Here is a 25,828-nt window from a genome sequence, read left to right as displayed (position 1 = left end):
ACTCGGATCTCCGACTCGTGTAACTTACAGTATTTGACGGTAATCTCAGCTTCTCCTCCCTTGAACCCGACACTCCGCGGTTTCTTAAATTTGCACGGTGCCCGCAGACTCGGAGCTGGTCAGTCGCACGCAATGAGCAAAAGACAGCGAGCTGCCCCCACCGACAGGCCCTCGTACCCTCGAAAACGCGCGGTCCAGGCCTGCCACACGTGTCGCCGGAAGAGAATCAAGTGCGACAACGAACACCCCGCGTGCGGATCCTGTGTCCAGCTGGGCGTGGAATGCATCTACAGGGAGAATGACAAGTCCACGTGAGCCCCCATCACCCGCACTGGAAATGCGCCGCTGACCTTTACAGCTTCGACCCAGCCAGCATCGCCATCCTCCATCGTCTGGATACCCTGGAGTCGCTTGTGAGGACAGTCATCCCCGTCGGTGTACCGGCGCAACCCAGCCCGGTCGCGACCTTGAACAATCTCTGTTCGCCGGCCCTGGAGCGGACCCAGTCCGGTGCTGCCTACCATCTCAACATCGAGTCCATTCTGGCATGGCCCGTGTTCCAACATCGGGTCCTTGAACCAAGGCCGCCGTTGGGTGCGCTTCTCCAGGCCAGAGATTCTCCAGCCGAGCCGCCTTTGCGCGGGCTGGATTTTGAAACCAGCAGTGCGCGGCAGCTGTTCCACAATTTCCTCACCCACGTCCACACCTACAATCCGGTGTCTGAGGCCGAGGAGATCGAAAAGTACATCCGCGACGCTTTGTTTGACGGGTTTGGCTGGGATGCTAAATCGTGTTTACTCGTAGGTCCACCTTGAGACGAGCGCGGCAGATGCTCCTACTGATGATCTGTAGCTGTTGATCTTTGCGCTGGGAGCCATTTCCAGTCCGGGTTTTGATTCCGCATCGGCCACCTCTTCGGCTTTCCTACAATCAGAGGAATATGCAGACGCAGAGCGATACTTTCACGCGGCTCAGAAGAGGCTCGGGGGGTTGCTTTGCAAGGATGGTGTGATAGAGACGCAGGTCTTCTTCTATGCAGGGGTGTACCTGATGACGACGCTGCGGCCGTTGGAGGCGTGGAGGATGTTTGTACAAGCATTGGCCTGCTGTGAGACGTTCAACAGCAGTCATTCTCTGGCCGCAGGCCACACCGACTCGGAGGCTACTCGTCAACGGAGTATCTACTGGACGTGCTTCAAGTCCGAACTGTAAGCGCCCAGGTTCGATCGTACCGATGAGACCTCAGCTAACCAATCCTCTCCAGGGAGCTTCGCCTCGAGTTGAACGTGGGCAGAAGTCACGGTCTGGACTTGACCTACCCTGCATTATTCCCATCGCCACCAACCGGCCTCAAACCCGAAGAAGAAGCCGTATGGTACTTTTATCTTGCAGAGATCGCTCTGCGACGGTTGGGTAACCGCATTCTCAACCATCTCTATGAAGAGACCACCCGTGACAACGAGATGCAGGTCGAGGCTACCCTGAATTTCGAGGACCAGGCAAATGGCCTGTAAGGCGCTCTCGATCAATCCCCTTACAATTGCCCTTGCTTGCCAGCTAATCCTGCCTCCTCATCCAGGCTCACCTCTCTCCCCGCCCTACTCGACCTCAACGGCCCTTCCAACCAGGCCCCAAACGATGCTTCTGACCAACATGCCGCGCTGCGATTCATCCTCAATGGCCATCTGATCGACTGCTACGAGATGATGTACTGGCCGTTTGTGGTCGACGCCATCCATGAGAATCACCCCACAGACGAGTTCCACGGAGTGTTTGCCGGCTTTGCCCGCAAAGGGTTCGACGTGTGTATCCGTCGGATCGCGCAGAATGAGCGAGGCTTCTTCCATCGCCACCACGGGACATGGCTCATGCTGAGGTCCTGTACAAGGAGTGCGCTTGTCCTGATCGCGGGTGCCATGCAGGGTCTGGCGGCGCTGCTCCCTACAGATTGGAAAAGGGCTGTCGAGAAAGTACTGGTTTTACTGAGATACTGGAAGGACGAGGCCAATGATGTTGCCGACCGATTGGAGCTGTTGGAGGGTCTGATGGATGCTCTCGCCGCCGACACACAACCCGGTCAAGGGGACTAGATGGAATTTGCTTCTCGGATATATACATGTAGCAGCTGAAATCATTTCCTCCCAAGGACAAGTCGCACTTCCCCAAGATGCTCCATCCTCACGATGCGCCCATCTGGTAACGACACGGCGATCGACCCCCCTTCTGTAAATTCCAACGACAGCGATACCTGGACAGCATCCCCCTCGGGCTTCCAGTGGACATGTGCAAGCCCCAAAGAACCATCCCTGAGGAATGGAACCTTGGCGCGGAACTGGTTGAACAAAGCGACTCGAGGCCGAAAGGCGATGCTCTTGTTTGCCCCCGAGCCCACTGTCCGCACGCCAGCCACCTCGACCATAAACTCATACAGAGGCGAGCTCCCCCACGCATGGCAGTCGGATCGATTCGAGACGCTGTCCTCTACCCACGTGGTCAGATTCTGCGCCAGCTGTGCTCTCCATGGCGCCCAGAACTCATGGAACCGTTCCTCGTACAGGCCGCCACCGACCTCCGCGAGAGCCCGCAGGGTGTAAAAAGACATGGCCGTGGAGGTCTGAGTAAATTCTCTACTACTAGACGGCACGGTGCACTCGCTCATGATGTCGAGAGCAACATCTCCTGTTGCAGCGCCGCAGAGGACTGCCCACACCTGGGCGTGTTGGCTATAGTCCGAGGCAGGATCTGCATTCGCCGCCAGTCCATCCGTGAAGAAGCGGCCGTCAAAGCAGGACGCGATCAGCGCGCCCTTGATGGCGTTTGCCCGAATTTGATATTCCTCGGCCATGCCCGGGCGACCTATTGCGGCGAGAAGCGGGCAGATTGCTGCCAGGGTGTAGGCGTACAACATGCTGGTATACGACTGGAATCCCGTTCTCTCCGCCGCCGGCGGGATTCCCATGGGTTTCCAGGGCTCTGCCCAGTCGACAAAGTCCCACTGGTCGGGACTCTGCACGCTGCGAACGAGCCCAAGGCTGGGGTCCACTCGGCGCGAAAAAAACTCGAGGATTCCATCACACACTGGGACGAACTGGCGAACAAAATCAATCTGATTGAACCGCTGAAAGTGGTCGGCCACCATGCAGATCCAGAATAGGGAGAAATGCGGAATGATCTGCTGCTGGTGCGCGGGTGCTCGGCTTGCAGTGAGTCCCAACCGGGGGTCGTACGAGTTGTGCAGCTGGTGGATTGCCTGGCGGGCTAGACGGTCGTCACCCGAGATGCAATAGGTGAATAGCGCAGAGCTTCGAGCATCCATTGCATATTGCAGCTGCTCGTAAAAGGGACAGTCCTCGAAGCAGTCGTGCATGCAGTTTGTCAGGGTGCGGACACTGGTTGTCCACATCTCACTGTATACATTGTCGGCGACTGAGAGCTCGATATCCGCGTGGACTTGCAGTGGATAGTTGGTTTTGACTAGATCAACGCGCTTCAGGATGAGATCTGCCGTGTCGGAGACTTTGATATGCACGGCCAGGAAGCGGAAGGTTCGAAAGTGAAACGGAGCAAACACCTCTTCGTCCGCTTGGCTCTCATGGTACGGGAGACTGCTTCTCGTTGACTTGGCGGCAACTCCTCCAAAGATATATTCATCCTGCGGGCCAATGATGCTCTTTGTGGTGTCACAGCGGTTCTCCTTGCGCCGGATGTAGGGGACCTGGTACGGGGTGTCTTCGTAGCACTCGGAGTAGGTCACCCGCAAAGTGCTGCCTGGATCGCGAGGCCATTCGAAACGAAAATACGGAAAGGCGGTCATATGGGCGTCGGCTTCGAGCTCGAGATAGTGCTCGCTACCAGCTGGCAGGCGGATCACCGACGACGACGACGCTGACTTCTTGATACCGGGCTCGAGAAGAGTGCGTTCCCAATCCGATCGCGGCAGGGCACTGGAAACGGTACAGATGAATTTGAAGTATCCCGGTTGATATCGAGAAAGTGGGATCATACGAGGCGACAGTTTCCACGGGGCGGACAGCCCATGTGAATTGGGGAATTGCAGCTCCTCCACCTGGACCCATTTTGGAGTCGCCAGTTCACACCTGCCGTCTACTCGCTCGTAGACGTGCAGAAACTCATCTTCTTTGATCTCGGTCGGCAGGATGGTTGTTTGATCGAGGGCGGCCTCCCATGTTCGGTCGCTTTGAATGCAGCCAGCACCCAGCGCGGTTTCCGCCTGGGTGTGTTGGATAAACAGGCCCGGGCAATGTAATCTTGGGAAGCTCGTCGCATGCTGCGTGGCGTAGTAGAATCGAAGCACGCGGACATTGATGTTGTTCCGGCCCAGCTGGAGGTAGGGTCGGATGTCCACCTCGTCGTAGAACCAGAGATGGCGGTCCCCCTTGACAGGACCGACGGATACCAGCTTTGAGTTGATATAGAGCTTGTATTTGGTGTCGGCGGTGATGCGGATGAGGACGGGCTGGGGATGAAGCGTTGACAGGATGATGGATTTTCGAAAGTGCACCAGGGCTCCAGCCGACGCCTCGGCGGGCTCTTCGGTCCAGTCTGGGTGCCAGATCCACGTCGCCATGGCGAGGAGCGACAGCATGGATAGCACAAGACCGGGGATTCAAGGGGCGGAGTGTGTTTTAGCATCCGCTCGGGTGGTCGCTGTTCGGTGAAGCAGTGGCCGAACCTGTGGGTGACCGATCCACACTCAGTGTGCCGGGACTCCGCATGCTGTGAGCTCAACTGTCCCGGGATTCCGCGTCGCCACCGAGTGACTGAGACTGTGACTGTGGATCTGAACCGAAAATTATCCCTCCACTCCACTCCCCTTTCAAGTCCCCCGTGTCCAGACAACATCCTCCCCGCAAACACCAGCAACAGGGCAGCTGGTCTGAGCTGGGACGCCATTGTGGCCGATATAAAGGGCCCATCGTCCCAGCATCTTGCCCCGGATTCACCCCAACATTTAGAAAGAACCATCAGCTCAATCAGTATCGCAGCAGCCACCATGTCGACTCGCAACAGCATATCGGCGGCCATCCCCATCCCGGCGAGTAGTGTCGACGCGAAGCACTGGTGGAGGCACAAGAACCTCTTTACCCTCAACATGTTGATGGTGTTCCCTTTGCTATCTCTATTCACTCAGGGGTAAGCTGGAACTCCCCTCCGCCTCCCGGATCTGGCAAACGATAGCCTAACGCGTGCGAGTATAGATTCGACGGGTCAATGATGAACGGCCTTCAATCAGTGGAAAGCTGGCGGTCCTACTTTGGGGAACCAAAGGGAGCAACCCTGGGTCTTTTTAATGCGGCGTACCCCATCGGGGGTCTAATCGCTACTCCGTTCATCTCTCTGGTCAATGACGGTTTCGGACGACGGTTTGGTCTGACCCTCGGGGCAGGTATATGCTGTGTGGGCGCAGCTGTCCAGGGAGGCGCTCAGAACCTGGCCATGTTTGTGGTTGCCCGTGGGATTCTGGGCTGTGGAGCGGTCTTCCTGGGCTCGTCTGGCGCTCCACTGCTGACAGAGATTGCGCATCCCGCTCATCGTGCGACAGCAACCGCCTTGTTCAACACGACATATGCCCTCGGCGCTATCATCGCGGCTTGGACGACGTTTGGCACCTTTCGGATTGATGGGAGTGCTGCGTGGCGTATTCCGTCCGCTCTTCAGGGAGTTCCGTCGGTTGTGCAACTGCTGGGTCTGTGGTTTGTCCCGGAAAGTCCGCGCTGGCTGGTATCCAAGGACCGCGGCGACGAGGCGCTGCAGATTCTCGGCAAATATCACGCCGAAGGTGATGTCAACGATGCTTTGGTCCAGTTTGAATTCAACGAAATCAAAGAGGCCCTTGCGTACGAACAGAGCACGAGCAGAGGCAGTTGGCTCCAGGGTTATCTCGAGTTCACCCGCTCGGCAGGCAACCGCAAGCGTCTGTTCATCTTGCTCTGGAGTGCATGCTTCGCCCAGGTATGGCTCTTCCATCCCGCTGATGTACACCGGGTCGATCGCTAACTCTTTTGTGTCAATATCTAGATGTCGGGCAATGCCTTCATCTCCTACTATCTGGCCCCCATCCTCACGAGCGTAGGACTGACCTCGAGTCTTGAACAAACCCTGATCAACGCCACGCAGCAGATGCTCTCCTGGCTCTCGGCTTTATACTTTGCCACTCTGCCCCAGAGACTTGGACGTCGCGTCCTATTCCTCGGGTCCGGCGTTGGCATATTCCTGTGTTTGATTGGTATCACAACCGGGAGCGCCGTGTTCGCTCAAGACGCCTCCAACAAAGCCGCAGCCGGAGCAGTCGTCGCTTTCCTCTACCTGTTCTCTCCGGCGTACAACTTTGGTATTAATGGGAACCTGGGGTTGTACATTGCGGAGATCCTCCCCTTCCACCTCCGCATGCGCGGCCAGGCCTGTTTCCAGCTCTTCTCCACCTGCTTCACACTCCTCTCCACCTATGCATTCCCCGTTGGGCTTGAGGATATGGGCTGGAAGTTCTACATCATCTTCATCCCTTGGGTCGTTATCGAATTCACCGTCGTCTATTTCGTCTATCCGGAAACCAAAGGCTTTGCTCTCGAGGAGATTGTAACGCTGTTCGATGGGGTGAGAGAGGAAACGGCGGGTAAGACAGCGCTGGACAAGAACATGATTGATGTGGAACATGCTGAAATCAAGGATTGATCGGGCCTCGCGCGTTATGTCATTGGTGACAGGCTGTCGTTGTTTGTTGGTAGTTGCTCTATAGCTTGGACTGCGATCCCATCGAGTTTGAGTATTGCTAGATTAGTTGGCTGTCTCCGGTTGATTCCTCCTGTCTCAGTATAAAATAAGCCAGTGATCCACGAGATGGTACCTTTGTAATTTACTTATACGCCGAGACTAACATTCGGTCCACCCCGTCCTACTGCGCACTGGAGAAGACACAAGCATTCCTCTCTCCCCGGATCAAGAAAGGGCAACAATGACTTCGTCCCTTTACCTGCACCTTGCCATATTGACATACTGGTCCGGGGTCCGAGGATGATTGATAGAAAGATGCTAAAGTATATTGCTGAAGCTAGGGTGTGCGCTCACATTGCTGTTAAATATAGACATTCACTGCAAATAATGCAAGACACAGCTACGACTGTTTTCATGTCCATAGTTGAACATACACATCTATATTCTAGGTGAGAGATGGCCCAAATGAGAACACAATTTCAATCACAGAAATTAACCCCAGGACTCAAAGCTCTGGAGAGATGATTAATGTTATTGAAGATGGCAGAATACTTATGAAGCGTCGGATTCTTTTCCGCGTATGTTGCTATCGCCGATGGTATCATTCCGTCGCGCATATTCGACATCTGCTTTTCATGTTTACTCCATAAGCAGCGATGTGCTCAGATTCGTGAGGATTGATGCAATCCCATTACCCCGCCACATATCAAGCTGGTGCATCCCACGGAAGGTCCTTGGACGTTTCGACACAACCATAGAATTCGTTTGGAGATGGCAGCTAGATCTGTCAGAGAAGGAGGCCCGACCCTCAAAGGTCCCTTGGACTTTACAGACAGCCCTCTTAGGGTCGCCGAGCGACAACCACTGATGCTGGGCGTCTTTCTTGACTTGCAGGACAGGAAGCTCTCCGACTTCCCTACAAGCAACAGCTGGACGTTCGACTACAACCTGGATATCGTACGAAAGGCCGAGGCCGCTGGATTTGAAATCGCATTCAGCCGAATGCAGTGGCTGCCAAAGGGTGGTTATGATGGCGAGGCCTCGCTGGATGCTTTTATCGCTCTGGGTGCAATGGCTGCCGCGACCAGCAAAATCCTCTTGATCTCGACTATTCATGTCTTGTATGGTCCACTGCATCCGCTGCATATCGCAAAATACGGCGCCACCCTCGATCACATTTCAAAAGGCCGGTGGGGCATCAACATCGTGACAGGCCACCGTGCGATTGAACACCAAATGTTCGGATGGAATCGAATCGAGCATGACAAGCGATACGACATGGCAGCCGAGCTATTCGACGTCGTCAATAGCCTCTGGGGCGAGACGGAGAATTTGACGTACGAAGGCAGAGTCTCACCATGGAAGCTGGAAAATGCCTGGGTGACGCCGAAACCACAGTACGGTCGGCCTGTACTGGTCAATGCTACTGGGTCTCCTGCGGGGATCGACTTTGCCGTCAAATATTCCGACTTGGTTTTTATCACCTCGCCCGCCGGAGCAGATATACACAGCGCTCTGGAATCGCTGCCCGATCACATTGCAACCATAAAGGACGTGGCGAAGAAGGCAGGCCGTGAGATCAAGGTTCTGATAAATCCCATCATAGTCTCGAGGAATACGCCAGAAGACAGCGAAGCATACCTGCAAGAGATCGTTGATGGTATGAACACAGGTACCAAGGACAAGCGGACTTTTACAAGTTATGAGAGCGATGCTCATGCCTGGCGTGGACCCAACGGCGCACGCAAGCAGGGATATAACCTTGGTGCGAATGTCGAGGTTATAGGGTCTCCCAAGGAAGTTGTTGAGCAGCTGGTAGCTCTCCACAAAGTTGGCATTGATGGCGTTCAATTGGGTTTCTACGATTGGAAAGTGGACTTTGATCACTTTTTGGAGAATATCCTTCCGCTTCTGAAGGCGGCCGGGCTGCGAGTTGATTAGATACAAGAAGAACTGTGTTGGAGATCAATATTAACCTCCGAGCGAATGCATAGCCGTGTAAGGAGGCATGGATTTTTTTTTTCTCTGCATACGGTTCCGGTTATCTCTCGCTGAGACCAATGTCACGATTCGGGGCCAGCGCTAGCTCCTCCCACAGGTTGCCAGTATCGGCCCCATGCGGCTTATTTAGATTTGGTGACGCAGCTAAAAGTGGGGTTAGAGAAAATCAGACGGAACGGAGGACGATGTCTCCAACTGGTACTGGCTTGTGCCCCGCAGATTCGGACGAGTTTCCCATCATGGGAGCTCATGACGGCCGACCTTCCCAGAGTGAGCCTGATCCCGATATTCATCAACGTCTTTACACCTCCTTTGATCCCGTATCCCCGCGCGTACGCATTCGGTCAAGCCGTCCGACGCACGATCGAGGCTCTTCTCGACGACTGTCGCGCCGCTCTCATGTGCACTGTGTCTCACTGGCCGCCGTTCCGGAACCCAAACCAGAGAGTTGATCAGATGAAAGAGTTTCAGACCTTCAGAAAACCGGTTCTGGAGCAGTATCCTAACTTGTTTGTCGAGCTCGAGGAGTACGAGATGGAAATGGCCAAGAAGAACCAATATCCTCTTAACTCGAAACACCCTCTTATCAACGCGGACTTGGATCGCTTGTTTCTGAAGCACTACTGCGATGGCAATATCGAATGGATCAAGGTCTTGATGTATGAATACGTGAAGAAGGATGCTGGACACGGGGATCGTGAGATTATTAACTACGTTGCTGTACTTAGAGCGATGGAAGGTGCTAAATCACGCTTGTTGCTCTATGAGCCTGTGATGGATGGAATCTGTGGCATGGCCTACATTGATTTCGAGGTCGAGCCTTGAAATGCTTTTCCAGCTACACCTACTCGTGGAAGATTGTTCCGTTTCCCAGCAATTTGAGTATGTTTTCGGTTTATTTAGACACCAGTTGTGAAGCGCCTGCAAATACCATCATAGCAGATGAAGGCATATCTGTTACGGAGGTATACATTATTACAAACGAACTCAGAACTTGACTTTATCTTTCTAGATTCAGAATTGAAAGTAGCTAGCTTCTTAAGTACTCATTGTAGATAACATAGGACTAAGTATAAGCATCGAGCAAGAACAGGAAAGGACCGTAAGCGTAGGGAGACCGTTGGTCAGAAGCCTAGTTCAGATTAGCATTACTTTGACGATTGTGAATGGCACGTTCTGCGCTTCGCACCTCTCGAGTGATGTTGCGAGCAGCAATAGCCTCTCGCAGCAGGCGCAAACGATCATGCGGGATGGAGGCATCCGCCTCACCCTCTGTAAGCAATTCCCGCAGCAACGTGTCACTGAGATCGTTCAACTGGCAGTAATTCTTCTCAGGAATAGCATCAACAAGAGGATAAACCAGGCGCCGACAGACTTGACGGGCAATGCCATAACCCTTGGTAAGGATTCCGCCGCACCTCCACCAGCCAAACGCCAGTTGGCCGAGCTCCGGCTCATCGGCCCAAGTCCCATAAAGGGCATCGTCAAGGTCCTTTTTGGTACATGCCGTAAAATCCTTTTCTTCGCCAGACTTGGGTTCTACCCACACGATGAAGGGGAAGGTCACCGCGGCGTCCAGGTATCCCAGGCATCCTGCTTCCAGGTGACCGTGCTTGTTAATGGTCATGCCAATGCATACCTCGCCCGAGCTGGGTTGTCGCCGGCAGGTGAGAATATCGCGGTCGATGCCTTTAGGTGACTTGGTAGTCGAGGCAGACATTGTGAATAGAAGGTAGTCAAGGCGTGGTAAACTGGTAATCAGGGATATGATAGCGGAGCAGTTGGAGCTACTTATAGGACCCTGCGGAAGTCGTCTTTGTATACTGCTTTGTCAATGTCTTTTTTCCCCTTTAGGTGAGGACCAGTATCGTCTTTCTTCTTTTTTTTTTTGTTTTCACTATAAATGCATTGTTCTTTGTTCTTGACAGCCTTTGAATGTGCACTATTCACGCCATAAACCCGACCAAAATGCGATGTCCCGTCCCTTTAACAACTTGAAAGGGCTGTGTTGGTAGGTTTACAGTCATTGTTGCAACAGAAAGGATTCCACCAGATGGGAACGATCTACTAAGGTGAAAGTAAATGGAATATTGCTGACAGGCCATGATCCAACAAGAACAAGCCAATAAGAGAAACAGTTTCGGCGGCTTGTCTTGCGAAGCGGGGAAACTCTTTTCCGCCCTGAGATGCTCAAGCAGCGAGAAGCCTGCGCCAAGCCCAGCGCCAAGAAGCAAAAATGTTGCAGAAAAAACCAGCGGTGGACGCGGGTTTCGAACCCATGACTACAACCAAGGGTGCAGGAGCTTTACCACTCGACTACTCCGAACTGACCCAGCTGCGGGTTTTTCAAGGATATATGACTCAGCGTCTGCCAGCTCACTTCTTCGGTTTCTTGAAATCGCTCTCCGATCCCTGATTGATGCCATCCATGCAATACGATTCAGTAAAATCGCAAATTCAACCCAATGTCGACTGAAAACTACTTCACAGTGCTGATTTAGCTTGTAACGACTACCTAAACCCAAAGTCCGGCGTTCTCTGCGCATTTCCCCTCTCCGACTGGCCTCATGGGAGCGATATATATTTGCCCCATAGGATCCATTTGCGGCACATCCCACCTTCACCAGTCACGGACCTTTTTTAATCCAGTATCTTACTCGGATACTTAGACTTTTGACCATTGAGAAGGCATCCAACTTTGTCTAGATAGTGTATTCTTATAAAGCGATCGCTTGAGGGTTGTACTGTAGTGTCAAGCTTGCCAGTAGTCGAATATGGGGACGATCTAGGCAAGTTCTGAGACTTAGATCCCCTCATCATTATTGTTACTATGATTTAAAGTCATTGAATCTCCACCCCGAGTGCTGGAAGCCCAGGCGACGGCCCCAGTGAACAGAAATTAACGGATGAATATTCCACACATGATGTAAATCAGGCCCCCAGTTGCTCGCAGTCACCCAGTACACTTCGCCCAGCGTTACCCAATTCTCAAGAAGAAGCATTCAGTCATCATAGGAATGTATCCTAAGGGAGTTTGTATCTGTCGCCGTCATACTGCACATCCTGCACCTCGGCGTCTGCCAGTTGAAATCTTCACAGTAAAGTCCGGGCAGAGCGTTGGATAAGTATCTCCGCAGTTAGCAATATTAGGTTAATTGAAATCCGATCTAAGCCAAGGTCCACATTTACCCCACGGGGAATCAAGTTCCATCTCCGCGGCGGATATGCATGTCCGGCGCTTGAATCGTCTTTGGAGAACTGGGGAAGCCAAGAAAGCCAATCTTGCCCCCTACAAAAGCAACGGCTCCATCTCCCAGACATCACAGCAATCCACCAGCTCGACAAGATGGCGAGCAATAACGAGGATTCCTCTTTTCCAGCCGCTCACCAGAAGGAAGGCCGCGCAGTGCACCTCGAAATGTCGCAAAAAGGTGACCCAGTTGATTCGGAGCTCGACCTTTCGCCTGAAGAGCACGGCAAGACCTTTCGCAAGGTCGACTTTCGTCTGATGCCGATGCTCATGGCGCTCTACTTGATTGCGAACCTGGACAGGTAACAGTGTACTTCGTCATCAGGGTGGACAGATGATCTGACAATGGCAGGGCGAATCTCGGCAACGCAAAAATCGAAGGCCTCGAGGCGGACCTCAAGATGACCGGAAACGACTACAACATCGCCAACATGATGTTCTTTGTTCCATATATTCTGTGCGAGGTGCCGGCAAACTCGCTTCTCATTAAGTTCAGCAAGCCCTCCACTTGGATCGGGCTTATCGTGACGGCATGGGGGATCGTCATGACCTGCAGTGGCTTCTGCCAGAACTTTGGCGGCTTGGTCGGTTGCCGTGTGCTTCTGGGTGTGTTTGAGTACGTGTTCTTCATACATATGACCTGGATTATTCGTCCTGCTAACCATTACTGTCCAGAGCTGGCTTCTTCCCGGGTGCTGTGTACCTCCTGAGCCAGTGGTATCCTCCCCACATGACCCAATTTCGCATGTCTCTGTTGTACTGTGCTGCAGCCATGTCTGGCGCCTTCTCAGGCCTTTTGGCCGCCGCCATCGCCAAAATGTCCGGCCTCGGCGGCTACAATGGCTGGCGATGGATCTTCCTCCTGGAAGGTGCCCTTACCGTCATCCTGGGCGTGGCATCGTTTTGGATTCTTCCCGACTCTCCATCACATTCCTCGCGGTGGCTCTCCGACCGGGAAATCAGCTACCTCAACGCATTATATCGAAAGTATCGAGGAGTCCACACACAGCAGAATCATCTCGAGGAGTCTCCCACAAAGCAGCAAAAGTGGAAGGTCGTGTATTCTGTCCTGACCGACTGGCAAATATACCTCCAGGGCCTTATCTTCATGTCCAGCTCAGTCCCTACCTACGCGCTCAAGTTCACGCTGCCCCAGATCATGGTCAATATGGGATTTAGCAGCACTAATGCACAGCTGCTGTCTGCGCCTCCGTATGTTGCCGGTGCCATCTCCGCCATTGTCGTCGCTACGTTTGCAGACAGGGTGTCCTGGCGACTGCCATTCATCGTCGGCCCACAGTTATGCCTCATGATGGCCTACGCCGTTCTCTTCTCCTTCAGCGCCAACATTTCCTCCCACGTTGCCCTCTGTTACACATTCGTCCACGTCGCGACCATCTCAGTATATCCCATCGTACCCGGAGCGAATACATGGACTCTCAACAATCTCGCCGGCCAGACCAAGCGAGCGATGGGAATCGCTCTCATGATCGCAGTCGGCAACACCGGCGGGATAATCGGAAGTCTCATCTTCGTCGCGGAGGAGAAACCTCGCTACCAGACCGGATGGGGAACGAGTTTGGGATTCATTTGTGCCGGTGCTGTGTCGGCCACGACACTTGAAATTGTATACAAGCTCATCAATAAGAGGAGGGATCGCAAGACGCGCGAGGAGATTGAGGCTACGTACACGGCGGCCCAGTTGGATGCAATGGGGGATCGGAGTCCGTTGTTCCGCTACTCTCTTTAGGTATAAGCAGGGAGGTTATAGTTGTTGGCTGAGTGACAATCAGAACAGGGCAAAGCAAAGGCCTTGACACGCAATGAACCTGAACATTTCAAACAAACCCTCGGACCCATCCAGGGCTACATGGATAACTAACATTCATTAAGGTCTACATAATACTATAATTCGAAGATTCTGATACATACGACCACAGGGTGTGGAGAACAGGGCTTCCCGTCCGCTCAGCCGTACTTAAGCCACACGCCGGTAGGTTAGTAGTATGGTGGGTGACCACATGCGAATCCCTACTGTTGTATGTTTTTTTTTTTTTTTTTTTTTTTTTTTTTTTTTTTGTTTGTCCCAGTTACACTGGGAACTTATCCTAAAGCGAGCTCTTCCACCTCTTCCTATACTCCTCCGTCCTCCCAGGCTCATCCCTCGCATGAACCGCATCCTTGAACCCCCGCCGAGTGGCAAGCTGCTGGAACCCAATCCCCTCGGGCGAATTCCTCGTCAGCCCATCAAACACCGTCGCAAGCCGCTGGCTCGCCGCCACCGACCCCTCAATAACACTGTTGACAACCTGCTTTTGCATCCACAGCTGTCTTATACTTGAATCCAACGGGGTTTGCGAGCCTGCTTCTTGACACGGCTTAATACAAGCGATTGGTTTATAGAAATCTGTAAATACTGCGGTAAGACGCGAAAAGCGGTTCCTTCGCACGTCGCGTTGCTTCACACTGTGCTTGTCCTCGCACGAGAGTAAGAAACCCAGCCATGCTTCCGGCCTGACTTCAGTCAAAGCTTTACCTGAAATAAACGGCCAACGATGCTGGATAGTTGACTTCATATCTGGGAAGTAAGGAGGAGTTTACAGAACCGCGCTCTCAACAAAAATGATTCGTTCGTCAATCTACTCACTAGGCGAGGTCGGAATCGGCGCAGGACCATGTCTAAAAGTGACACCCAAAAACTTCGCCAAACCCAAGCATAGTTCTTGCAACCATATCAGATCCTCCCTTGACGCCCCATTCACTAACATCCCCTTCATATGATGCTGCAGCTGATTCGGGCAGTCCATTCCGTATAGCGCAGAGACCATGACGTAGCCGGTGGTCAAGTCGTCAATCACCACATTGAAGGAGAATATCCGACCGTAGAGCACCTCTACCTCGTGTCAGCGGTCGAGTTCATGGGAAGAACCAAAGAGTCATACCTCGAACGACGAACGCATAATCCGGACTGGCTCTCACGGTCGCCTGCGGATCAAAGGCCTTATTCCGCTCGTAGACCCGCGTCCAAAACGTCTTTCCTCGAGCACGGGCAACTTCATCGGACTCTTGAGAGCGAGGTGATTTTGTCTCGCGAAGATCCTCTGGGATGAGACCGGTGAGCGTTCGTATCGCGTTCCCTGTTCGTGCGGCTCCAACGATTCCCGTAGACTTGATCAGGGCCTCGCGGAGTCGACGAGCGGCGTCGAATCGGTCATCGTGTGAGAGATTCGAGAGAAAATGCGTATCCAAGTGCTCGTATACTTGCGGGATCACATCGGGGTAGTTGAGCGAGGAGAGCGAGACGATGACGCAGCTGTACCAGCGGAGTTGCTCTGTCGGTGGGAGGGAGAGCACGGACTCAAAGAACGAGGCGGGAATAGTTGGAGTGGTGGCCATTGTGAGAGTGAGCTTGATTATTCTCCGTGTAGCCCAACAGCTTGTTGGGAATATTTGGAACCTGCGCTGGAAATCAGAGGCCGAGATGAGGATCCGGTTGGAGTAGCTCAACGTCATGCGGGGTTCTCCGACTCCAGCCTGGACATCAGTTTCCGGACCCACTGCGCGTAATAAGATCTCAAACCAACTCCAGGTTCCAGAACCAAAGCCACAGCAATGTATGTGATCGCACCCCTCTCCAACTGTGCTTCACCCGAGAAGCGGGATCGGGTAAGGGCTCCAAGTGTATCCCATCACCCATATCACGTCCCTAACTGTACTGCTAGTTCCTGGAATACATCTCCGCAATCGCTCCAGTCACGCTCAAAACGGAGCCAAAGTGTCATGGCTATGCTTGGTTTCGCAGCGCCCAAGACAACACTGTCGTCCCGCATCACTGGCTAAGAGGGTTCGAAATGTAAATCCTTCCACTAGAAACCGGTGATAGACACAAAGTGTTCACAAAACCATTCAGATATGAAGACATCGAAGCAAACACCGAGACACACCGTGCCAGTGCCGAGTACAAAGCTTTCCGCGGGGCTGTTGGCCCAGAAGGTCTCCTTGAACGTCCAAGCGATCTGCGCTTTTGGCGCCCGCTCCTCGGGTTCATTGTTCAGGGGCAGCCTGTAGATTTCTCTGCCTCGGCGAGCGAACAGTACATTGTAACCGATGAGCTTACGCCGAATTCCGGGAAGAAGGGGGAGGTTGTTGAGCAGTTGCAACTGCTCGCTCGAGAGGCCGAGGGAAGTCAGGTTCTAAGCTTCTGGATACTCCACCGGGGAGATGAGGAGACGGACGAAAGCCTACTGATATTCGCGAGGTACAGAGACAAGAAGGAACTTCTCGATATTGAGGATCGGAGTGAGATTCAAGCGAGATGGAAGAAAGTGCACGAGTCCTGTGCAGAAAGAAGGCGGACTACTTGGTTAGCCTCAGGATTGGGATTTCTAGGGAGGTAGAGCTCTTATTAGAAAGATTGAGATAAGATTTCGTATGCTGCATTTGACTAGATTTACTTTTAGAGAATGGCCATCGCATTCGGTGGCGAAGCGACCGCGCCCATGTAGTTCAGCGGCGATGAAGTGAAGAAAAACGACCAGCGCTGAGTCCTGGCACAGATGGCTGCCAATGCCTCCAAGTCGAACAGCTCCCCCAACGGAGTCCCCCATCCGGCCAGGAGAATAGGGTGGAGGTGCCACTGCTTCTCAACGGGTGCTGTTCAGAGTCAGTGTCAATGTCGCTGAATGTAGAAGAAGAATACGTACGCCGAACCTCAAACCCAGGTGAATCACTCGCGACAGCTGCAAACTGTCTCTCCCACAGCCATTCAGTCGTCTCGCGTGATTGACCCAGACCACACCACTCGCGCACTTGGGCTACTCGTTCGCGTCCCGCAGAGTCGAGCTCCTGGTAGGCTGCGACGTACCCGGTGCGTAGGAACAGCACGTCGCCTGTACGGAACTCAACGTCTTGCTCTGCCGCTGCGGCAAGTACATCCTTCAATGTGATAGCATGCCCGGAGAAGTGGTTGATTTCTATGCCGTGTCGACGTGCGTACGAGGCGTAGTCGACCAGCACTCCCCTCCCGGCAAGACCGCGGGAGCACCAGGCCTGCAGCCCGTTGATAGAGGTTCGACCAGAAGCGTGAATTTCATCCTGCGTAGTTCTGCAATGAGGCTGGATTAGCGTCCGTGGTATGAATGGGAAATGGACATACCCGTTATAGAACTTCTTGTCCGCCTGGTACGCGAAATGGCGGAAACTGTCCCATTGGGAGCTCCCTTGCGTGTTGAACGTAATCTAGAACTGTAAGCTAAACTCCCCGAACATGTGCAAGGCACTTACCACATCGTCATTGACTACGAGAGGGTTCTTGTCAATGACCTTTTGCTCGAACCCCGCGCGGCCGAGCAATGGTGGGTTGAAGAAGTCCAGTGGTAAACTATAGAGGGCTTAGCTTTGATTCACATTTGGGTCTGAGATATTATACTTGAGGGCTACACGCTCTCCTGTCTTTACTTCTTGTACTGCTTTTGCGACCACCTCGTCTGTCAGGTAATTGAGCGAACCCAAAGCACTGTCTTCTCCCCAAAGTCCCCAAGCGGAGTAAGGTGGATCACCCTCGTTCAAGGGGAGCTGGTCGAATGAAGGTAGTTTAGATGGAGTTGTCATTGTTTTGCGATTCGAGTAGGACAGCGATGCTTGCAAGGTGCTCGGAAGGTCTCCAACTTGCTAAGGCTTGATATTCCCCCCATGCCGGACATTAATGTCCGCGATCTACACCTGTGGTATACCCAAGGAAAATGAATGCCATGGACCGAATGAACGTCAAGCGCAACAGCTGCATAAATCAACATCGGTACGCTCGCCAGCTGCATGGTTGTTTCTGGTACCTAAGCCTTGTTCTAGAATTCAAATCAAGCTGCAGCAATGGCCGTCCCCGGAATCGTCATCCGCTTCAGCGACACACTCGCAACCAGCGCCCCCTCCTTGCCCAACACTGAGGCAGCCTACACCCTTGGCGCAGGTGACTCGGAGGCGCCCAAAAATGCCACAATTTATTTCCTCAGCGACATCGCCCCCGTCACCGCGTCCGCAAGTCTCTACGAATCCGATACTGCTGATACCTCAGCACCACCTTCCTGGATCGTCTGCAAGTTCATCAACGGCCGCGATGCCAGCAATGCGGGTGGTGCACCACAAACCAACCCTCACCGACTCCCAACACACCCCGCACACGGCTCAACCATCGTCGTGAACGGATCCACGCCTCGCCCAGATAAGGAAGCAGACTACCACGCCTGGTACGACCAAGAACACGGCGGCAAACTGGCTCTGGTACCAGGATGGAACGCAATGAGACGGTATGCGCTCGCAAAAGTGTACGGGGAGATCGAGACGGCGAACTTTTACGGAGTCAACTTCTATGATGAGGTGAATGGGCTCGGGGGTCCGGAGTGGAAGGCTGGGGTTACGGAGTGGACGTTGAGGATCAGGGATAATGCGGCAAAACCGAATATTAGGAGGGTCTGGAGGGTTGAGGGGGTGAGCGAGTAGTAATATAGATTGATTGTACTAGGATGGGAACTGCAAGAATTGAGCTTTTATGTTGTATGTCACCAAACATCCTGTACCTCCAGTGCTTATATTCCTGTCGAAACGTTCATACAGTAATGTGTCGTTTCGATATCTCTCTTCGTAAGCAAACTCGCCCGCAAAATGAACAAGGAAATCTCGACAGCGAAGAAGTGATTCTCTGCTGCGTCTGTGACAAAGTTGAGAGAACTCGGAGAGTGTGTGTCCAGCGACAGAGAGGTCAGTGTCGCTTAAGGAGGGTGGCTTAGCTACGATTACGCCATATAAAGGGGTGGAGAAAGGGAGCGGCCAAAGGTTATTAGGGCAGAGCGTGCCGTCTCAATTATCCAATTATATTATCAAACCTCAGGGGTACAACTGCGGCGGCGCAAAAAGGCCATACAAAGCGTCATGCGAGATATCACTCTCCAGTTGGCTCAAAGAAATGCAAAACCCCGGCGACCCCGTCCCAAGCGCCATGTTCGTATCCAGTCCGAGCAAATAATCCGGCGACGCAGGCTGGGGAGCGTGAAGTTGCATGGCATTGTAATTGCCCATCCCACTCGAATCAAGAGACGGATCAATGGGGAGGGCGAATGCGCTCTCGAAATCAAGGCCCAAGCCTGCACCTTCACAGTTCGCACCAGGACCAGCCCGGAACTCCTTGACCATCTCCCTAAGCACCATCAACGGCTTTTCGAGACCAAAATTGCATCCCCGCTGCAACTCGCTCAGGCAGTTCCAGAAAAACTCAATTGGTCCCATGAACTGGCCACGCTCGTGGCGTTCTGCGCGGAGTATCACGATGACGGCCGAGTAGACTGCGTAGGATAGTAGAAAGGGGGCTCGGCGGAGGGTAAATGAATCTCTGTATGCGCGGACCAGCTTCTGAATACAGATTGCGCTGTGGATGCAGAGTTTCTCGGATTCTCTGTTGCTTTCTTCGGTGGAGTGTCGGCGGAGGTGACCTTCGGAGAGAAAGGCGCGTTGTAGGAGGATTGTAAGGGCGTGGTACGTGGTGCTAGCAATTAAATAAATAAATCAGTCAAAATGAGTAATTCATAACGAGGACAATGAGGGAAGGCTTACTGGGGCGTTATCTGATGAGGCGGGGGCGTTTGACATGTCTCAGGGTCGAAGTTCAGGTGCGCAGGTAGCGACCTTTTCCACTCTCTGAGTTCATTTTCGATGGAGAGCTTCTGCTCGCGGAGGTATTCTGATGTGCATTTGATCGTTTGTATCCCGTACAGACTCGTAATGCGCGTTGAGATCTGGAAAAGACGAGCCAGCCAGCTGAACGTCGATAACGCATGAGCAGGCCGTGGCTCATACGGAGGGGGCTGCTGAGTTGCTTGACGGTCAAGATAGGGTTCCCATTCCTCCAGCTCCTCAAATGTATCCAGGAATCGCAGCGGCACTCGGGCTTCCACGGTCGCAAACATACACGGCCGGCCAAGGTACAAGGCCTGCGTGGCGTCTGTGACGTATGCTCCCCAGTACAGCCGCTTGCGCATCTCCTGTTCAAGGTCCCAGCGCAGGAGCTGACCGTGGTCGAGATTCGAGAGGCTCTCGTAGTCTGGTCCGAGCATGAGATGGCAGCCCATGTCGATGATCATCCGATACGCTGTTCCTGAGAGGTTCCAGCCGGCACTTGATTTGCCTTGCGACACGAGCGTCGCGCTTGTTAGAAGCAGAGCCACCGCGGTTGGAATGCTCGGCTTGTCTAGCTCGTCAGGGAGAAATTGGCGGAAGCGTTGGTAGAAGCGGGCACTCATGCTGTTGGGATCGTTGACATCTGACCGTAGACCCTGCCTATCGCTGTATAACGTGCTAGAGTAATAAATCGCATTCAGAAGAAGCTTGTTGACCCACGGCCCGCCACCATTGACGAGACTCTCCATGATCGCTGGCCGGTACGAGATCATATACGCATAATGCTGACGGTTAAAGTGCAGATCGAGCAGGTGTCTGGCCAGATCAGGTTCGCAGCCGTCAAAATCGACAAGATTCGTTGGCTGACGATAGAGACGAGACTCGCGCTGTCGTTGAAGTGCAGCGTTGCTTACGAGCCTTGCTTTGGACGAGGCCACTGCGCCTTCTCCTTTCCAGCCCATGGTCGATATGTTTTTCTTGTGCTGTGCTCGTGATGTGGGATTGAGGATACTCGCGAGTCCGTGGACCGATGAGACGCAGCCGTGCTCGTGAAACGCTCCGGCAACTCGGGCTTCGCAGGGTGACATGCCTGATTCGCCCTGGTCTGTATCCTTCGGGGCCGCTGGCGTGATGGCGGTTTGATTGGGGTGTGGCATCGGAGCGTGTAAGGCGGCAACCATCTCGCTGTTTTGTGGCGTATCCGGATGGAACAAGGTATCGGTGTTCATTTCCATGTTGATAGGTCTTTGAGTCTCTGGTGGCGAGCTCATCTGCGCATCGGGGCCTTCTCTATCGCGCACCGTTCCATACAACGATGTAGACGGCGTCAAGAGTTGCCCAACGCCATCTCCCATAGTCTGGTCAAACTCATATCCCTCGCTCACGTTCCTCACACTGGCACCCTCATCTCCACTGGTTGCCCGCATCCAGTCCTTTATCCCGGGATCAACACCACACGCCTTGAGATGATCCAGCAACACCGCAACCGTCGCCTCGAGATTCTCAACCCGTGCCTTGGAAGGTCGCGGTTCTCGTCGCGCATCTTGAGCATAGACACAATGAAAACCATTCACGCTGCACTCCTGACACTGTGGGCGGACGCCGTCACACTTGATCTTTTTCTGTCGACAGGGAGTGCAGGTTTTGCATGGCCCTGCGCCTCGAGGGCGGGAGATTCGAGGCTGCCGTGCGTGGTCTTTCTGGGCTGCTGGACTCATCGTGAAGCATTACACCCGACGATCGTATGATTCGAGCTGGCAATGACCGGGGTCGTCCGGGGTTAGAAATGCGGAGGACCGGCTGTGCACGCACTGCATGGGAGGTGGAAGCGGCCCCCACTCCAGACTCGCCACGCGCCGCATCGACTCCAACTTTTCTGTGGAGCAGAGACGCGCTAGCACCGGATGCGGCCAAGTCCCGGAGATTGATGTCCGGACCAGATATTCGGACATTGATTTGCTGCTCAGCATTACAGTCAAGGAATTGTCGTATATAGCATTTGCTACTTTCACCGTTGGTAGAAACCATCACGACCAACAACTGCAAGACTTCACGATGGGAATCACAAACGGCATCAATGGGCATCAGAATGGCCACCCAGCACTCGACCCCTTCTACAAGATTGTCGAGCAGCCCATCGGCACGCGGCGACCAATTCGCGTCGCTTGTATGGGTGCCGGCTACTCTGGCCTCATGATGGCAATTGTCTTCAGCGAGCGCATGAAAGACAAGAACGCCGAACTTGTGATTTACGAGCGAAATGAAGATTTGGGAGGAACGTGGCTGGAGAATCGGTATGTCATAGGTCTTTCTTTCCAGAATAGTGTCGACTGACAGCATCAAAAGGTATCCCGGGTGTAAATGCGACATCCCCGCACACAACTACGCCTATTCTTTTGCGCCTAATCCAAACTGGCCGAATTACTACGCTACTGCGCAGCAGATCCATGAGTATATGCATGGCGTTGCGGATAAGTACGACTGCAACAAATACATTAAGTACCGACATGCCATCAAGGGCGCCGTCTGGGACGAAGAAGATGCCAAGTGGGAGCTTTCAGTGCAGTCGCCAGATGGATCCGTCTTTCAAGATCGCGTGGATGTCTTCATCAACGCTGGTGGTGTGCTCAAGTCAGTACCGCCTCCCCCGTTCCTGAGTTTCTACTAATGCGAACCCGACAGCAACTGGAAGTGGCCCTCGATAGAAGGCCTCCACTCATTCCAAGGCAAACTGATTCACTCTGCGCGATGGGACCAAGACTACGACTTTACCAATAAAAAGATTGCCACGATTGGCATCGGCTCCTCTGGCATTCAAATTGTTCCACAGCTCGCCAAACACGTTTCATCGATGGACGTTTACGTACGCACACAAACCTGGATTTCGCCCGCTCCGGGTATCAACGAGCCCACGAAGAATGACCTTGAAATGGACGCTGAATACAACTTCTCCCCAGCTGCTCTTGAAACGCTTAAAGATCCAGAGGTGCTCCGTGCGTACAGAGCGGCGATCATGGACCGACGGATCGAGAACTTCAAGCGAGCAATCGCAGACAGTGACATCCAGAAGCGTGCCCAGGAGATGTTCACAGAGAGCATGATCAAACGTTTGGGCGATACTCCTAAAGGACGTAAAGCGGCCGAGTACCTCTTGCCGAGTTTCCCTGTCGGTTGTCGCAGGCAGACGCCCGGACCAGGCTTCCTGGAGGCCTTGACGCAAGATCACATCGAGATGCACTGGGACGATGTCGCCGCCATTACGGAAAAGGGAATCCGGACTCGTTCGGGTGAGGAGAAGGAGTACGACGTGATTGTCTGCGCGACGGGCTTTGATACATCGTTCCGCCCATCGTTCCCACTCATTGGGCGAGGCGGAGTCGACCTCGCGCGGAAATGGGACATCGAGCAGCCCAAGGCGTACTTTGGATTCTTGGTTCCGGACATGCCCAACTATTTCTGCTTTATTGGGCCCAACAGCCCCATCAGCAACGGATCACTCGTGCTCGGGATTCAGGCGACAGCGATCTACGTGTACAAGTGGCTGGACAAGTTGCAGACGGAGATGATCCGCAGCTTCGAGGTGCGCGACGATGCCAACGAGGAGTACAATCAACACATCCAGAAGTATCTCGAGCGCACGGTCTGGACGCGCGGGTGTCGCAGCTGGTATAAGCGGGGGACTGTGGACGGACCAGTGGTTGCCATCTATGGCGGAACGTCGTTTCACTTCATGGAGGCGATCAAGAATCCCCGGTGGGAGGACTTTCACATTGAACGGACGAAGGAGGCGAAGAGCAACCGATTTGCATACTTGGGCGATGGGTTTAGCATGAGGGAGGCCAAGGGGGGTAGTGTCGGGGCTACACAGACGCTGGATTTCGATGAGTATTGGAGGTTGTTTGTTACACCGGATATCCACGATTAGAAACTGTGTCATATGATGGAATTTGTGTTTTAGACTGGACTAGAAATGATATACAGCGAGTCGCCACAACCAAGTCAATGCGCTCGGAAATAGCCTAAATCAAATAGCCTGAAAGGTCAAGACGTCTTGTCCTTGATATTTAACCATGCTTCTCCCCATGATCCTGCGGTGGCAGTCTCGGCGCTGTTGTTGATTTGTCCTGAGTACAATCCTTCACGATATTTCCCGCCAATAAGTGTGCGCATCATACAAAGGGTCTCGCCCCCATGGGGGAGTGTGACCCCGAGATCAACGACAAATGCGGGGTATTGACTTCAGTCTTCAACCACGGCACAATTCCTCCAATCTGAAAGCTATCTCGGGGACGAATTGCCCGGATTGTAGACTTGGCTGTTGGAGACAGCGTCCCTTCAAGTGATATAAATATATCTTGACTTTCCCTGGCGCCACTGCCGAATCATGCAATCCCCTCCACCAAATCAACTCCACCATGTCTAAACGAACTGGAGGAACAGCCAAAGGGGATGTCAAGGTCAACGAGATTGCAGCGACCTCCGAGGTCACTCGCCTCCTTGCCGAAGACAAAGTGCCCTGGTATCGCAAGAAGAACCTCCGCCGTCTCTACATGTTTCTCATGCCATCTGCCCTCGGCGTCGAAATCACAACAGGCAAGTAGTCCACCTGGTCTCTGATATACACACTCTAACGACGAGAGCTCAGGCTTTGATGGCAGCGTACTGAACGGCCTGCAAGCCGTCGACAAATGGCAAGAACACTTCAACCACCCCACCAGCGCAATGCTGGGTCTAGTCTCCGCCGCAATATCGATTGGATCTGTCGCTGCAGTCCCCTTTATCCCACTTTGCAATGATCGATGGGGCCGGAAGTTCAGTGTAATTTTCGGATCCCTCATCGTCGTCATCGGAGTGATTATCCAAACGGCCGCAGCGAATGTCGGAATGCTGATCGCGTCGCGCATTATTATCGGATTCGGGCTTGCTCTTGCGCTTTCCGGCGCGGCACAACTGTTGACAGAGCTCTGTTACCCCAAGGAACGCGCCATTATGGTGGGGTGTTTTCAGATCTCCTGGTACATCGGCTCTGTCCTGGCGGCAGGGACAACGCTGGGGACGTTTAACTGGCCCAACCAGTGGAGTTGGAGACTTCCAACATTGTTCCAGATCTTGCCGTCGATCCTTCAAATAGCATTTATTTGGTGAGTACTCTGGTTCTGAGACTTGACCATGGCTGATTTCAATGTACCAGGTTCGTTCCGGAATCCCCCCGCTGGCTCATTTCCCGCGACCGCCACGACGAGGCTCTGTCGATCTTGAGAACCTACCACGGTGAAGGCGATGAGACCTCAGCATTCGTGGCAGCCGAGTTCCTCCAGATCCGCGAGACCCTCCGACAGGAAAAAGAAGCCTCTTCTTCCCCTTGGCGCGAACTCATCAGCACAAAGACCAATCTCCGCCGTGTCACGGTCGCCTTTTGCGTTGGGCTCTTCTCGCAATGGGCTGGCAACGGCCTGGTCAGCTACTATCTGGCCAAGGTTCTCTCGACAATCGGAATCAAAGAGCGCCTAACCCAACAGCAGATCAACGTCGGGCTCAGCTGCTGGAATCTCGTCACCGGCGCCGCTGCCGCAAGTCTAGGAACCAACTACCTCCCGCGCCGAACCCAACTCCTCACCGGCTTTGGCAGCATGTGCATCATCTTCTCCTGCTGGACAGCCGCCTCCGCCGTCTTTACAAACTCTACAGACGCTAACGGCGAAAACGGGAACAACTCGGCCGCGACGGCCGTCGTCGCACTGATCTTCATCTACTACGCCTTCTACAACCTCATGATGCCGCTGCAGTATCTGTACGTGAGCGAGGTGTTCCCCTTCCTGCAGCGATCCAAGGGAATTGCAATCATGCAGTTGTCAAACAAGGGCGGGACCGGGTTCAATCAGTTTGTCAACCCGATTGGGCTGGAGGATTTGGGTTGGAGGTATTATCTTGTTTATGTGGTGATCCTTGCCGCAGAGACGGGGGTCATTTGGCTGTTGTATCCGGAGACGAGGGGTGTTTCGTTGGAGGAGGTTGCGGTTGTTATGGAGGGAGATGATGCGCGGGTGGAGAGGGTTGAGGGGAAGAGGGTCGACGATGTTTAGCTGATCCTGTGTATCTATGAGTATCTTATGATTGTGGATCGGAATCCTGGTCTGCAAGCGTATGGTTGCCACGCCCAGCCTCACAGGCATATTATCT

At 53.4% G+C, this 25,828-nt stretch overlaps 14 protein-coding genes across 14 annotated transcripts; 9 read left to right on the top strand and 5 right to left on the bottom strand.

Annotated features, from left to right (window-relative positions):
• The first annotated feature begins 102 nt into the window (after positions 1-102).
• Positions 103-2,177, top strand: BJX68DRAFT_245045 (uncharacterized protein). Its single transcript, XM_071041437.1, has 5 exons — positions 103-311; positions 359-800; positions 853-1,208; positions 1,265-1,510; positions 1,580-2,177. Exons 1-5 carry the CDS (start codon positions 133-135, stop codon positions 2,088-2,090), a joined length of 1,734 nt encoding a protein of 577 aa, XP_070894853.1. The 5' UTR covers positions 103-132; the 3' UTR covers positions 2,091-2,177.
• Positions 2,132-4,588, bottom strand: BJX68DRAFT_270925 (Six-hairpin glycosidase-like protein; the record flags this gene model as incomplete). Its single annotated transcript, XM_071046823.1, has 1 exon — positions 2,132-4,588. The coding sequence occupies one exon, from the start codon at positions 4,586-4,588 to the stop codon at positions 2,132-2,134; it is 2,457 nt and encodes an 818-aa protein (XP_070894852.1).
• A 426-nt stretch (positions 4,589-5,014) lies between these two features.
• Positions 5,015-6,693, top strand: BJX68DRAFT_270924 (sugar transporter; the record flags this gene model as incomplete). The annotated part of the gene is made up of 3 exons (XM_071046822.1): positions 5,015-5,154; positions 5,220-5,973; positions 6,040-6,693. 3 exons carry the CDS (start codon positions 5,015-5,017, stop codon positions 6,691-6,693), a joined length of 1,548 nt encoding a protein of 515 aa, XP_070894851.1.
• An 810-nt stretch (positions 6,694-7,503) lies between these two features.
• On the top strand, positions 7,504-8,673 carry BJX68DRAFT_257938 (LLM class flavin-dependent oxidoreductase; the record flags this gene model as incomplete). The annotated part of the gene is made up of 1 exon (XM_071043441.1): positions 7,504-8,673. One exon carries the CDS (start codon positions 7,504-7,506, stop codon positions 8,671-8,673), a length of 1,170 nt encoding a protein of 389 aa, XP_070894850.1.
• Positions 8,674-8,982: 309 nt separating this feature from the next.
• BJX68DRAFT_270922 (Extradiol ring-cleavage dioxygenase, class III enzyme, subunit B) lies at positions 8,983-9,558 on the top strand (the record flags this gene model as incomplete). The annotated part of the gene is made up of 1 exon (XM_071046821.1): positions 8,983-9,558. One exon carries the CDS (start codon positions 8,983-8,985, stop codon positions 9,556-9,558), a length of 576 nt encoding a protein of 191 aa, XP_070894849.1.
• A 241-nt stretch (positions 9,559-9,799) lies between these two features.
• Positions 9,800-10,453, bottom strand: BJX68DRAFT_270921 (uncharacterized protein; the record flags this gene model as incomplete). Its single annotated transcript, XM_071046820.1, has 2 exons — positions 9,800-9,865; positions 9,923-10,453. 2 exons carry the CDS (start codon positions 10,451-10,453, stop codon positions 9,800-9,802), a joined length of 597 nt encoding a protein of 198 aa, XP_070894848.1.
• Positions 10,454-12,151: 1,698 nt separating this feature from the next.
• Positions 12,152-13,733, top strand: BJX68DRAFT_257937 (major facilitator superfamily domain-containing protein; the record flags this gene model as incomplete). The annotated part of the gene is made up of 3 exons (XM_071043440.1): positions 12,152-12,285; positions 12,336-12,599; positions 12,659-13,733. The coding sequence occupies 3 exons, from the start codon at positions 12,152-12,154 to the stop codon at positions 13,731-13,733; spliced, it is 1,473 nt and encodes a 490-aa protein (XP_070894847.1).
• Positions 13,734-14,385: 652 nt separating this feature from the next.
• BJX68DRAFT_245041 (uncharacterized protein) lies at positions 14,386-15,436 on the bottom strand. Its single transcript, XM_071041436.1, has 2 exons — positions 14,926-15,436; positions 14,386-14,876 (listed from the first exon to the last, which is right to left on the bottom strand). Exons 1-2 carry the CDS (start codon positions 15,377-15,379, stop codon positions 14,623-14,625), a joined length of 708 nt encoding a protein of 235 aa, XP_070894846.1. The 5' UTR covers positions 15,380-15,436; the 3' UTR covers positions 14,386-14,622.
• Positions 15,437-15,592: 156 nt separating this feature from the next.
• BJX68DRAFT_245040 (putative quinol monooxygenase) lies at positions 15,593-16,417 on the top strand (the record flags this gene model as incomplete). Its single annotated transcript, XM_071041435.1, has 3 exons — positions 15,593-15,649; positions 15,706-15,836; positions 15,894-16,417. The coding sequence occupies 3 exons, from the start codon at positions 15,596-15,598 to the stop codon at positions 16,378-16,380; spliced, it is 672 nt and encodes a 223-aa protein (XP_070894845.1). The 3' UTR covers positions 16,381-16,417.
• Positions 16,418-16,439: 22 nt separating this feature from the next.
• Positions 16,440-17,593, bottom strand: BJX68DRAFT_270917 (cyclase family protein; the record flags this gene model as incomplete). Its single annotated transcript, XM_071046819.1, has 5 exons — positions 16,440-16,636; positions 16,687-17,087; positions 17,139-17,221; positions 17,267-17,363; positions 17,412-17,593. The coding sequence occupies 5 exons, from the start codon at positions 17,591-17,593 to the stop codon at positions 16,440-16,442; spliced, it is 960 nt and encodes a 319-aa protein (XP_070894844.1).
• Positions 17,594-17,851: 258 nt separating this feature from the next.
• Positions 17,852-18,478, top strand: BJX68DRAFT_270916 (uncharacterized protein; the record flags this gene model as incomplete). The annotated part of the gene is made up of 1 exon (XM_071046818.1): positions 17,852-18,478. One exon carries the CDS (start codon positions 17,852-17,854, stop codon positions 18,476-18,478), a length of 627 nt encoding a protein of 208 aa, XP_070894843.1.
• A 352-nt stretch (positions 18,479-18,830) lies between these two features.
• Positions 18,831-21,478, bottom strand: BJX68DRAFT_245039 (transcription factor domain-containing protein). The gene is made up of 2 exons (XM_071041434.1): positions 19,586-21,478; positions 18,831-19,517 (listed from the first exon to the last, which is right to left on the bottom strand). The coding sequence occupies exons 1-2, from the start codon at positions 21,364-21,366 to the stop codon at positions 18,863-18,865; spliced, it is 2,436 nt and encodes an 811-aa protein (XP_070894842.1). The 5' UTR covers positions 21,367-21,478; the 3' UTR covers positions 18,831-18,862.
• Positions 21,479-21,703: 225 nt separating this feature from the next.
• Positions 21,704-23,573, top strand: BJX68DRAFT_278502 (flavin-containing monooxygenase; the record flags this gene model as incomplete). The annotated part of the gene is made up of 3 exons (XM_071048554.1): positions 21,704-21,942; positions 21,995-22,279; positions 22,331-23,573. 3 exons carry the CDS (start codon positions 21,704-21,706, stop codon positions 23,571-23,573), a joined length of 1,767 nt encoding a protein of 588 aa, XP_070894841.1.
• A 490-nt stretch (positions 23,574-24,063) lies between these two features.
• On the top strand, positions 24,064-25,731 carry BJX68DRAFT_270913 (MFS transporter; the record flags this gene model as incomplete). The annotated part of the gene is made up of 3 exons (XM_071046817.1): positions 24,064-24,245; positions 24,289-24,789; positions 24,840-25,731. 3 exons carry the CDS (start codon positions 24,064-24,066, stop codon positions 25,729-25,731), a joined length of 1,575 nt encoding a protein of 524 aa, XP_070894840.1.
• Between the last annotated feature and the right edge of the window lie 97 nt (positions 25,732-25,828).

The sequence above is a fragment of the Aspergillus pseudodeflectus genome, assembly GCF_044049435.1.
Source record: "Aspergillus pseudodeflectus strain CBS 756.74 chromosome Unknown BJX68scaffold_54, whole genome shotgun sequence".
Classification (NCBI taxonomy): domain Eukaryota; kingdom Fungi; phylum Ascomycota; class Eurotiomycetes; order Eurotiales; family Aspergillaceae; genus Aspergillus; species Aspergillus pseudodeflectus.
Note: the sequence above shows the minus strand (reverse complement) of the source record. Positions and strands in the feature narration are given on the sequence as shown.

Excerpts from the sequence above, each read along its gene's own strand:
- BJX68DRAFT_245039 (XM_071041434.1), bottom strand. The coding sequence starts at position 21,366 with ATGAGTCCAGCAGCCCAGAAAGACCACGCACGGCAGCCTCGAATCTCC. Across the intron at positions 19,518-19,585 it reads CCTCATCAGATAACGCCCCA|CACCACGTACCACGCCCTTA; the intron begins GTAAGCCTTCCC and ends TTTAATTGCTAG.
- BJX68DRAFT_245041 (XM_071041436.1), bottom strand. The coding sequence starts at position 15,379 with ATGGCCACCACTCCAACTATTCCCGCCTCGTTCTTTGAGTCCGTGCTC. Across the intron at positions 14,877-14,925 it reads TTATGCGTTCGTCGTTCGAG|AGGTGCTCTACGGTCGGATA; the intron begins GTATGACTCTTT and ends GACACGAGGTAG.
- BJX68DRAFT_245045 (XM_071041437.1), top strand. The coding sequence starts at position 133 with ATGAGCAAAAGACAGCGAGCTGCCCCCACCGACAGGCCCTCGTACCCT. Across the intron at positions 801-852 it reads ATGCTAAATCGTGTTTACTC|CTGTTGATCTTTGCGCTGGG; the intron begins GTAGGTCCACCT and ends GATGATCTGTAG. Across the intron at positions 1,511-1,579 it reads GAGGACCAGGCAAATGGCCT|GCTCACCTCTCTCCCCGCCC; the intron begins GTAAGGCGCTCT and ends CTCCTCATCCAG.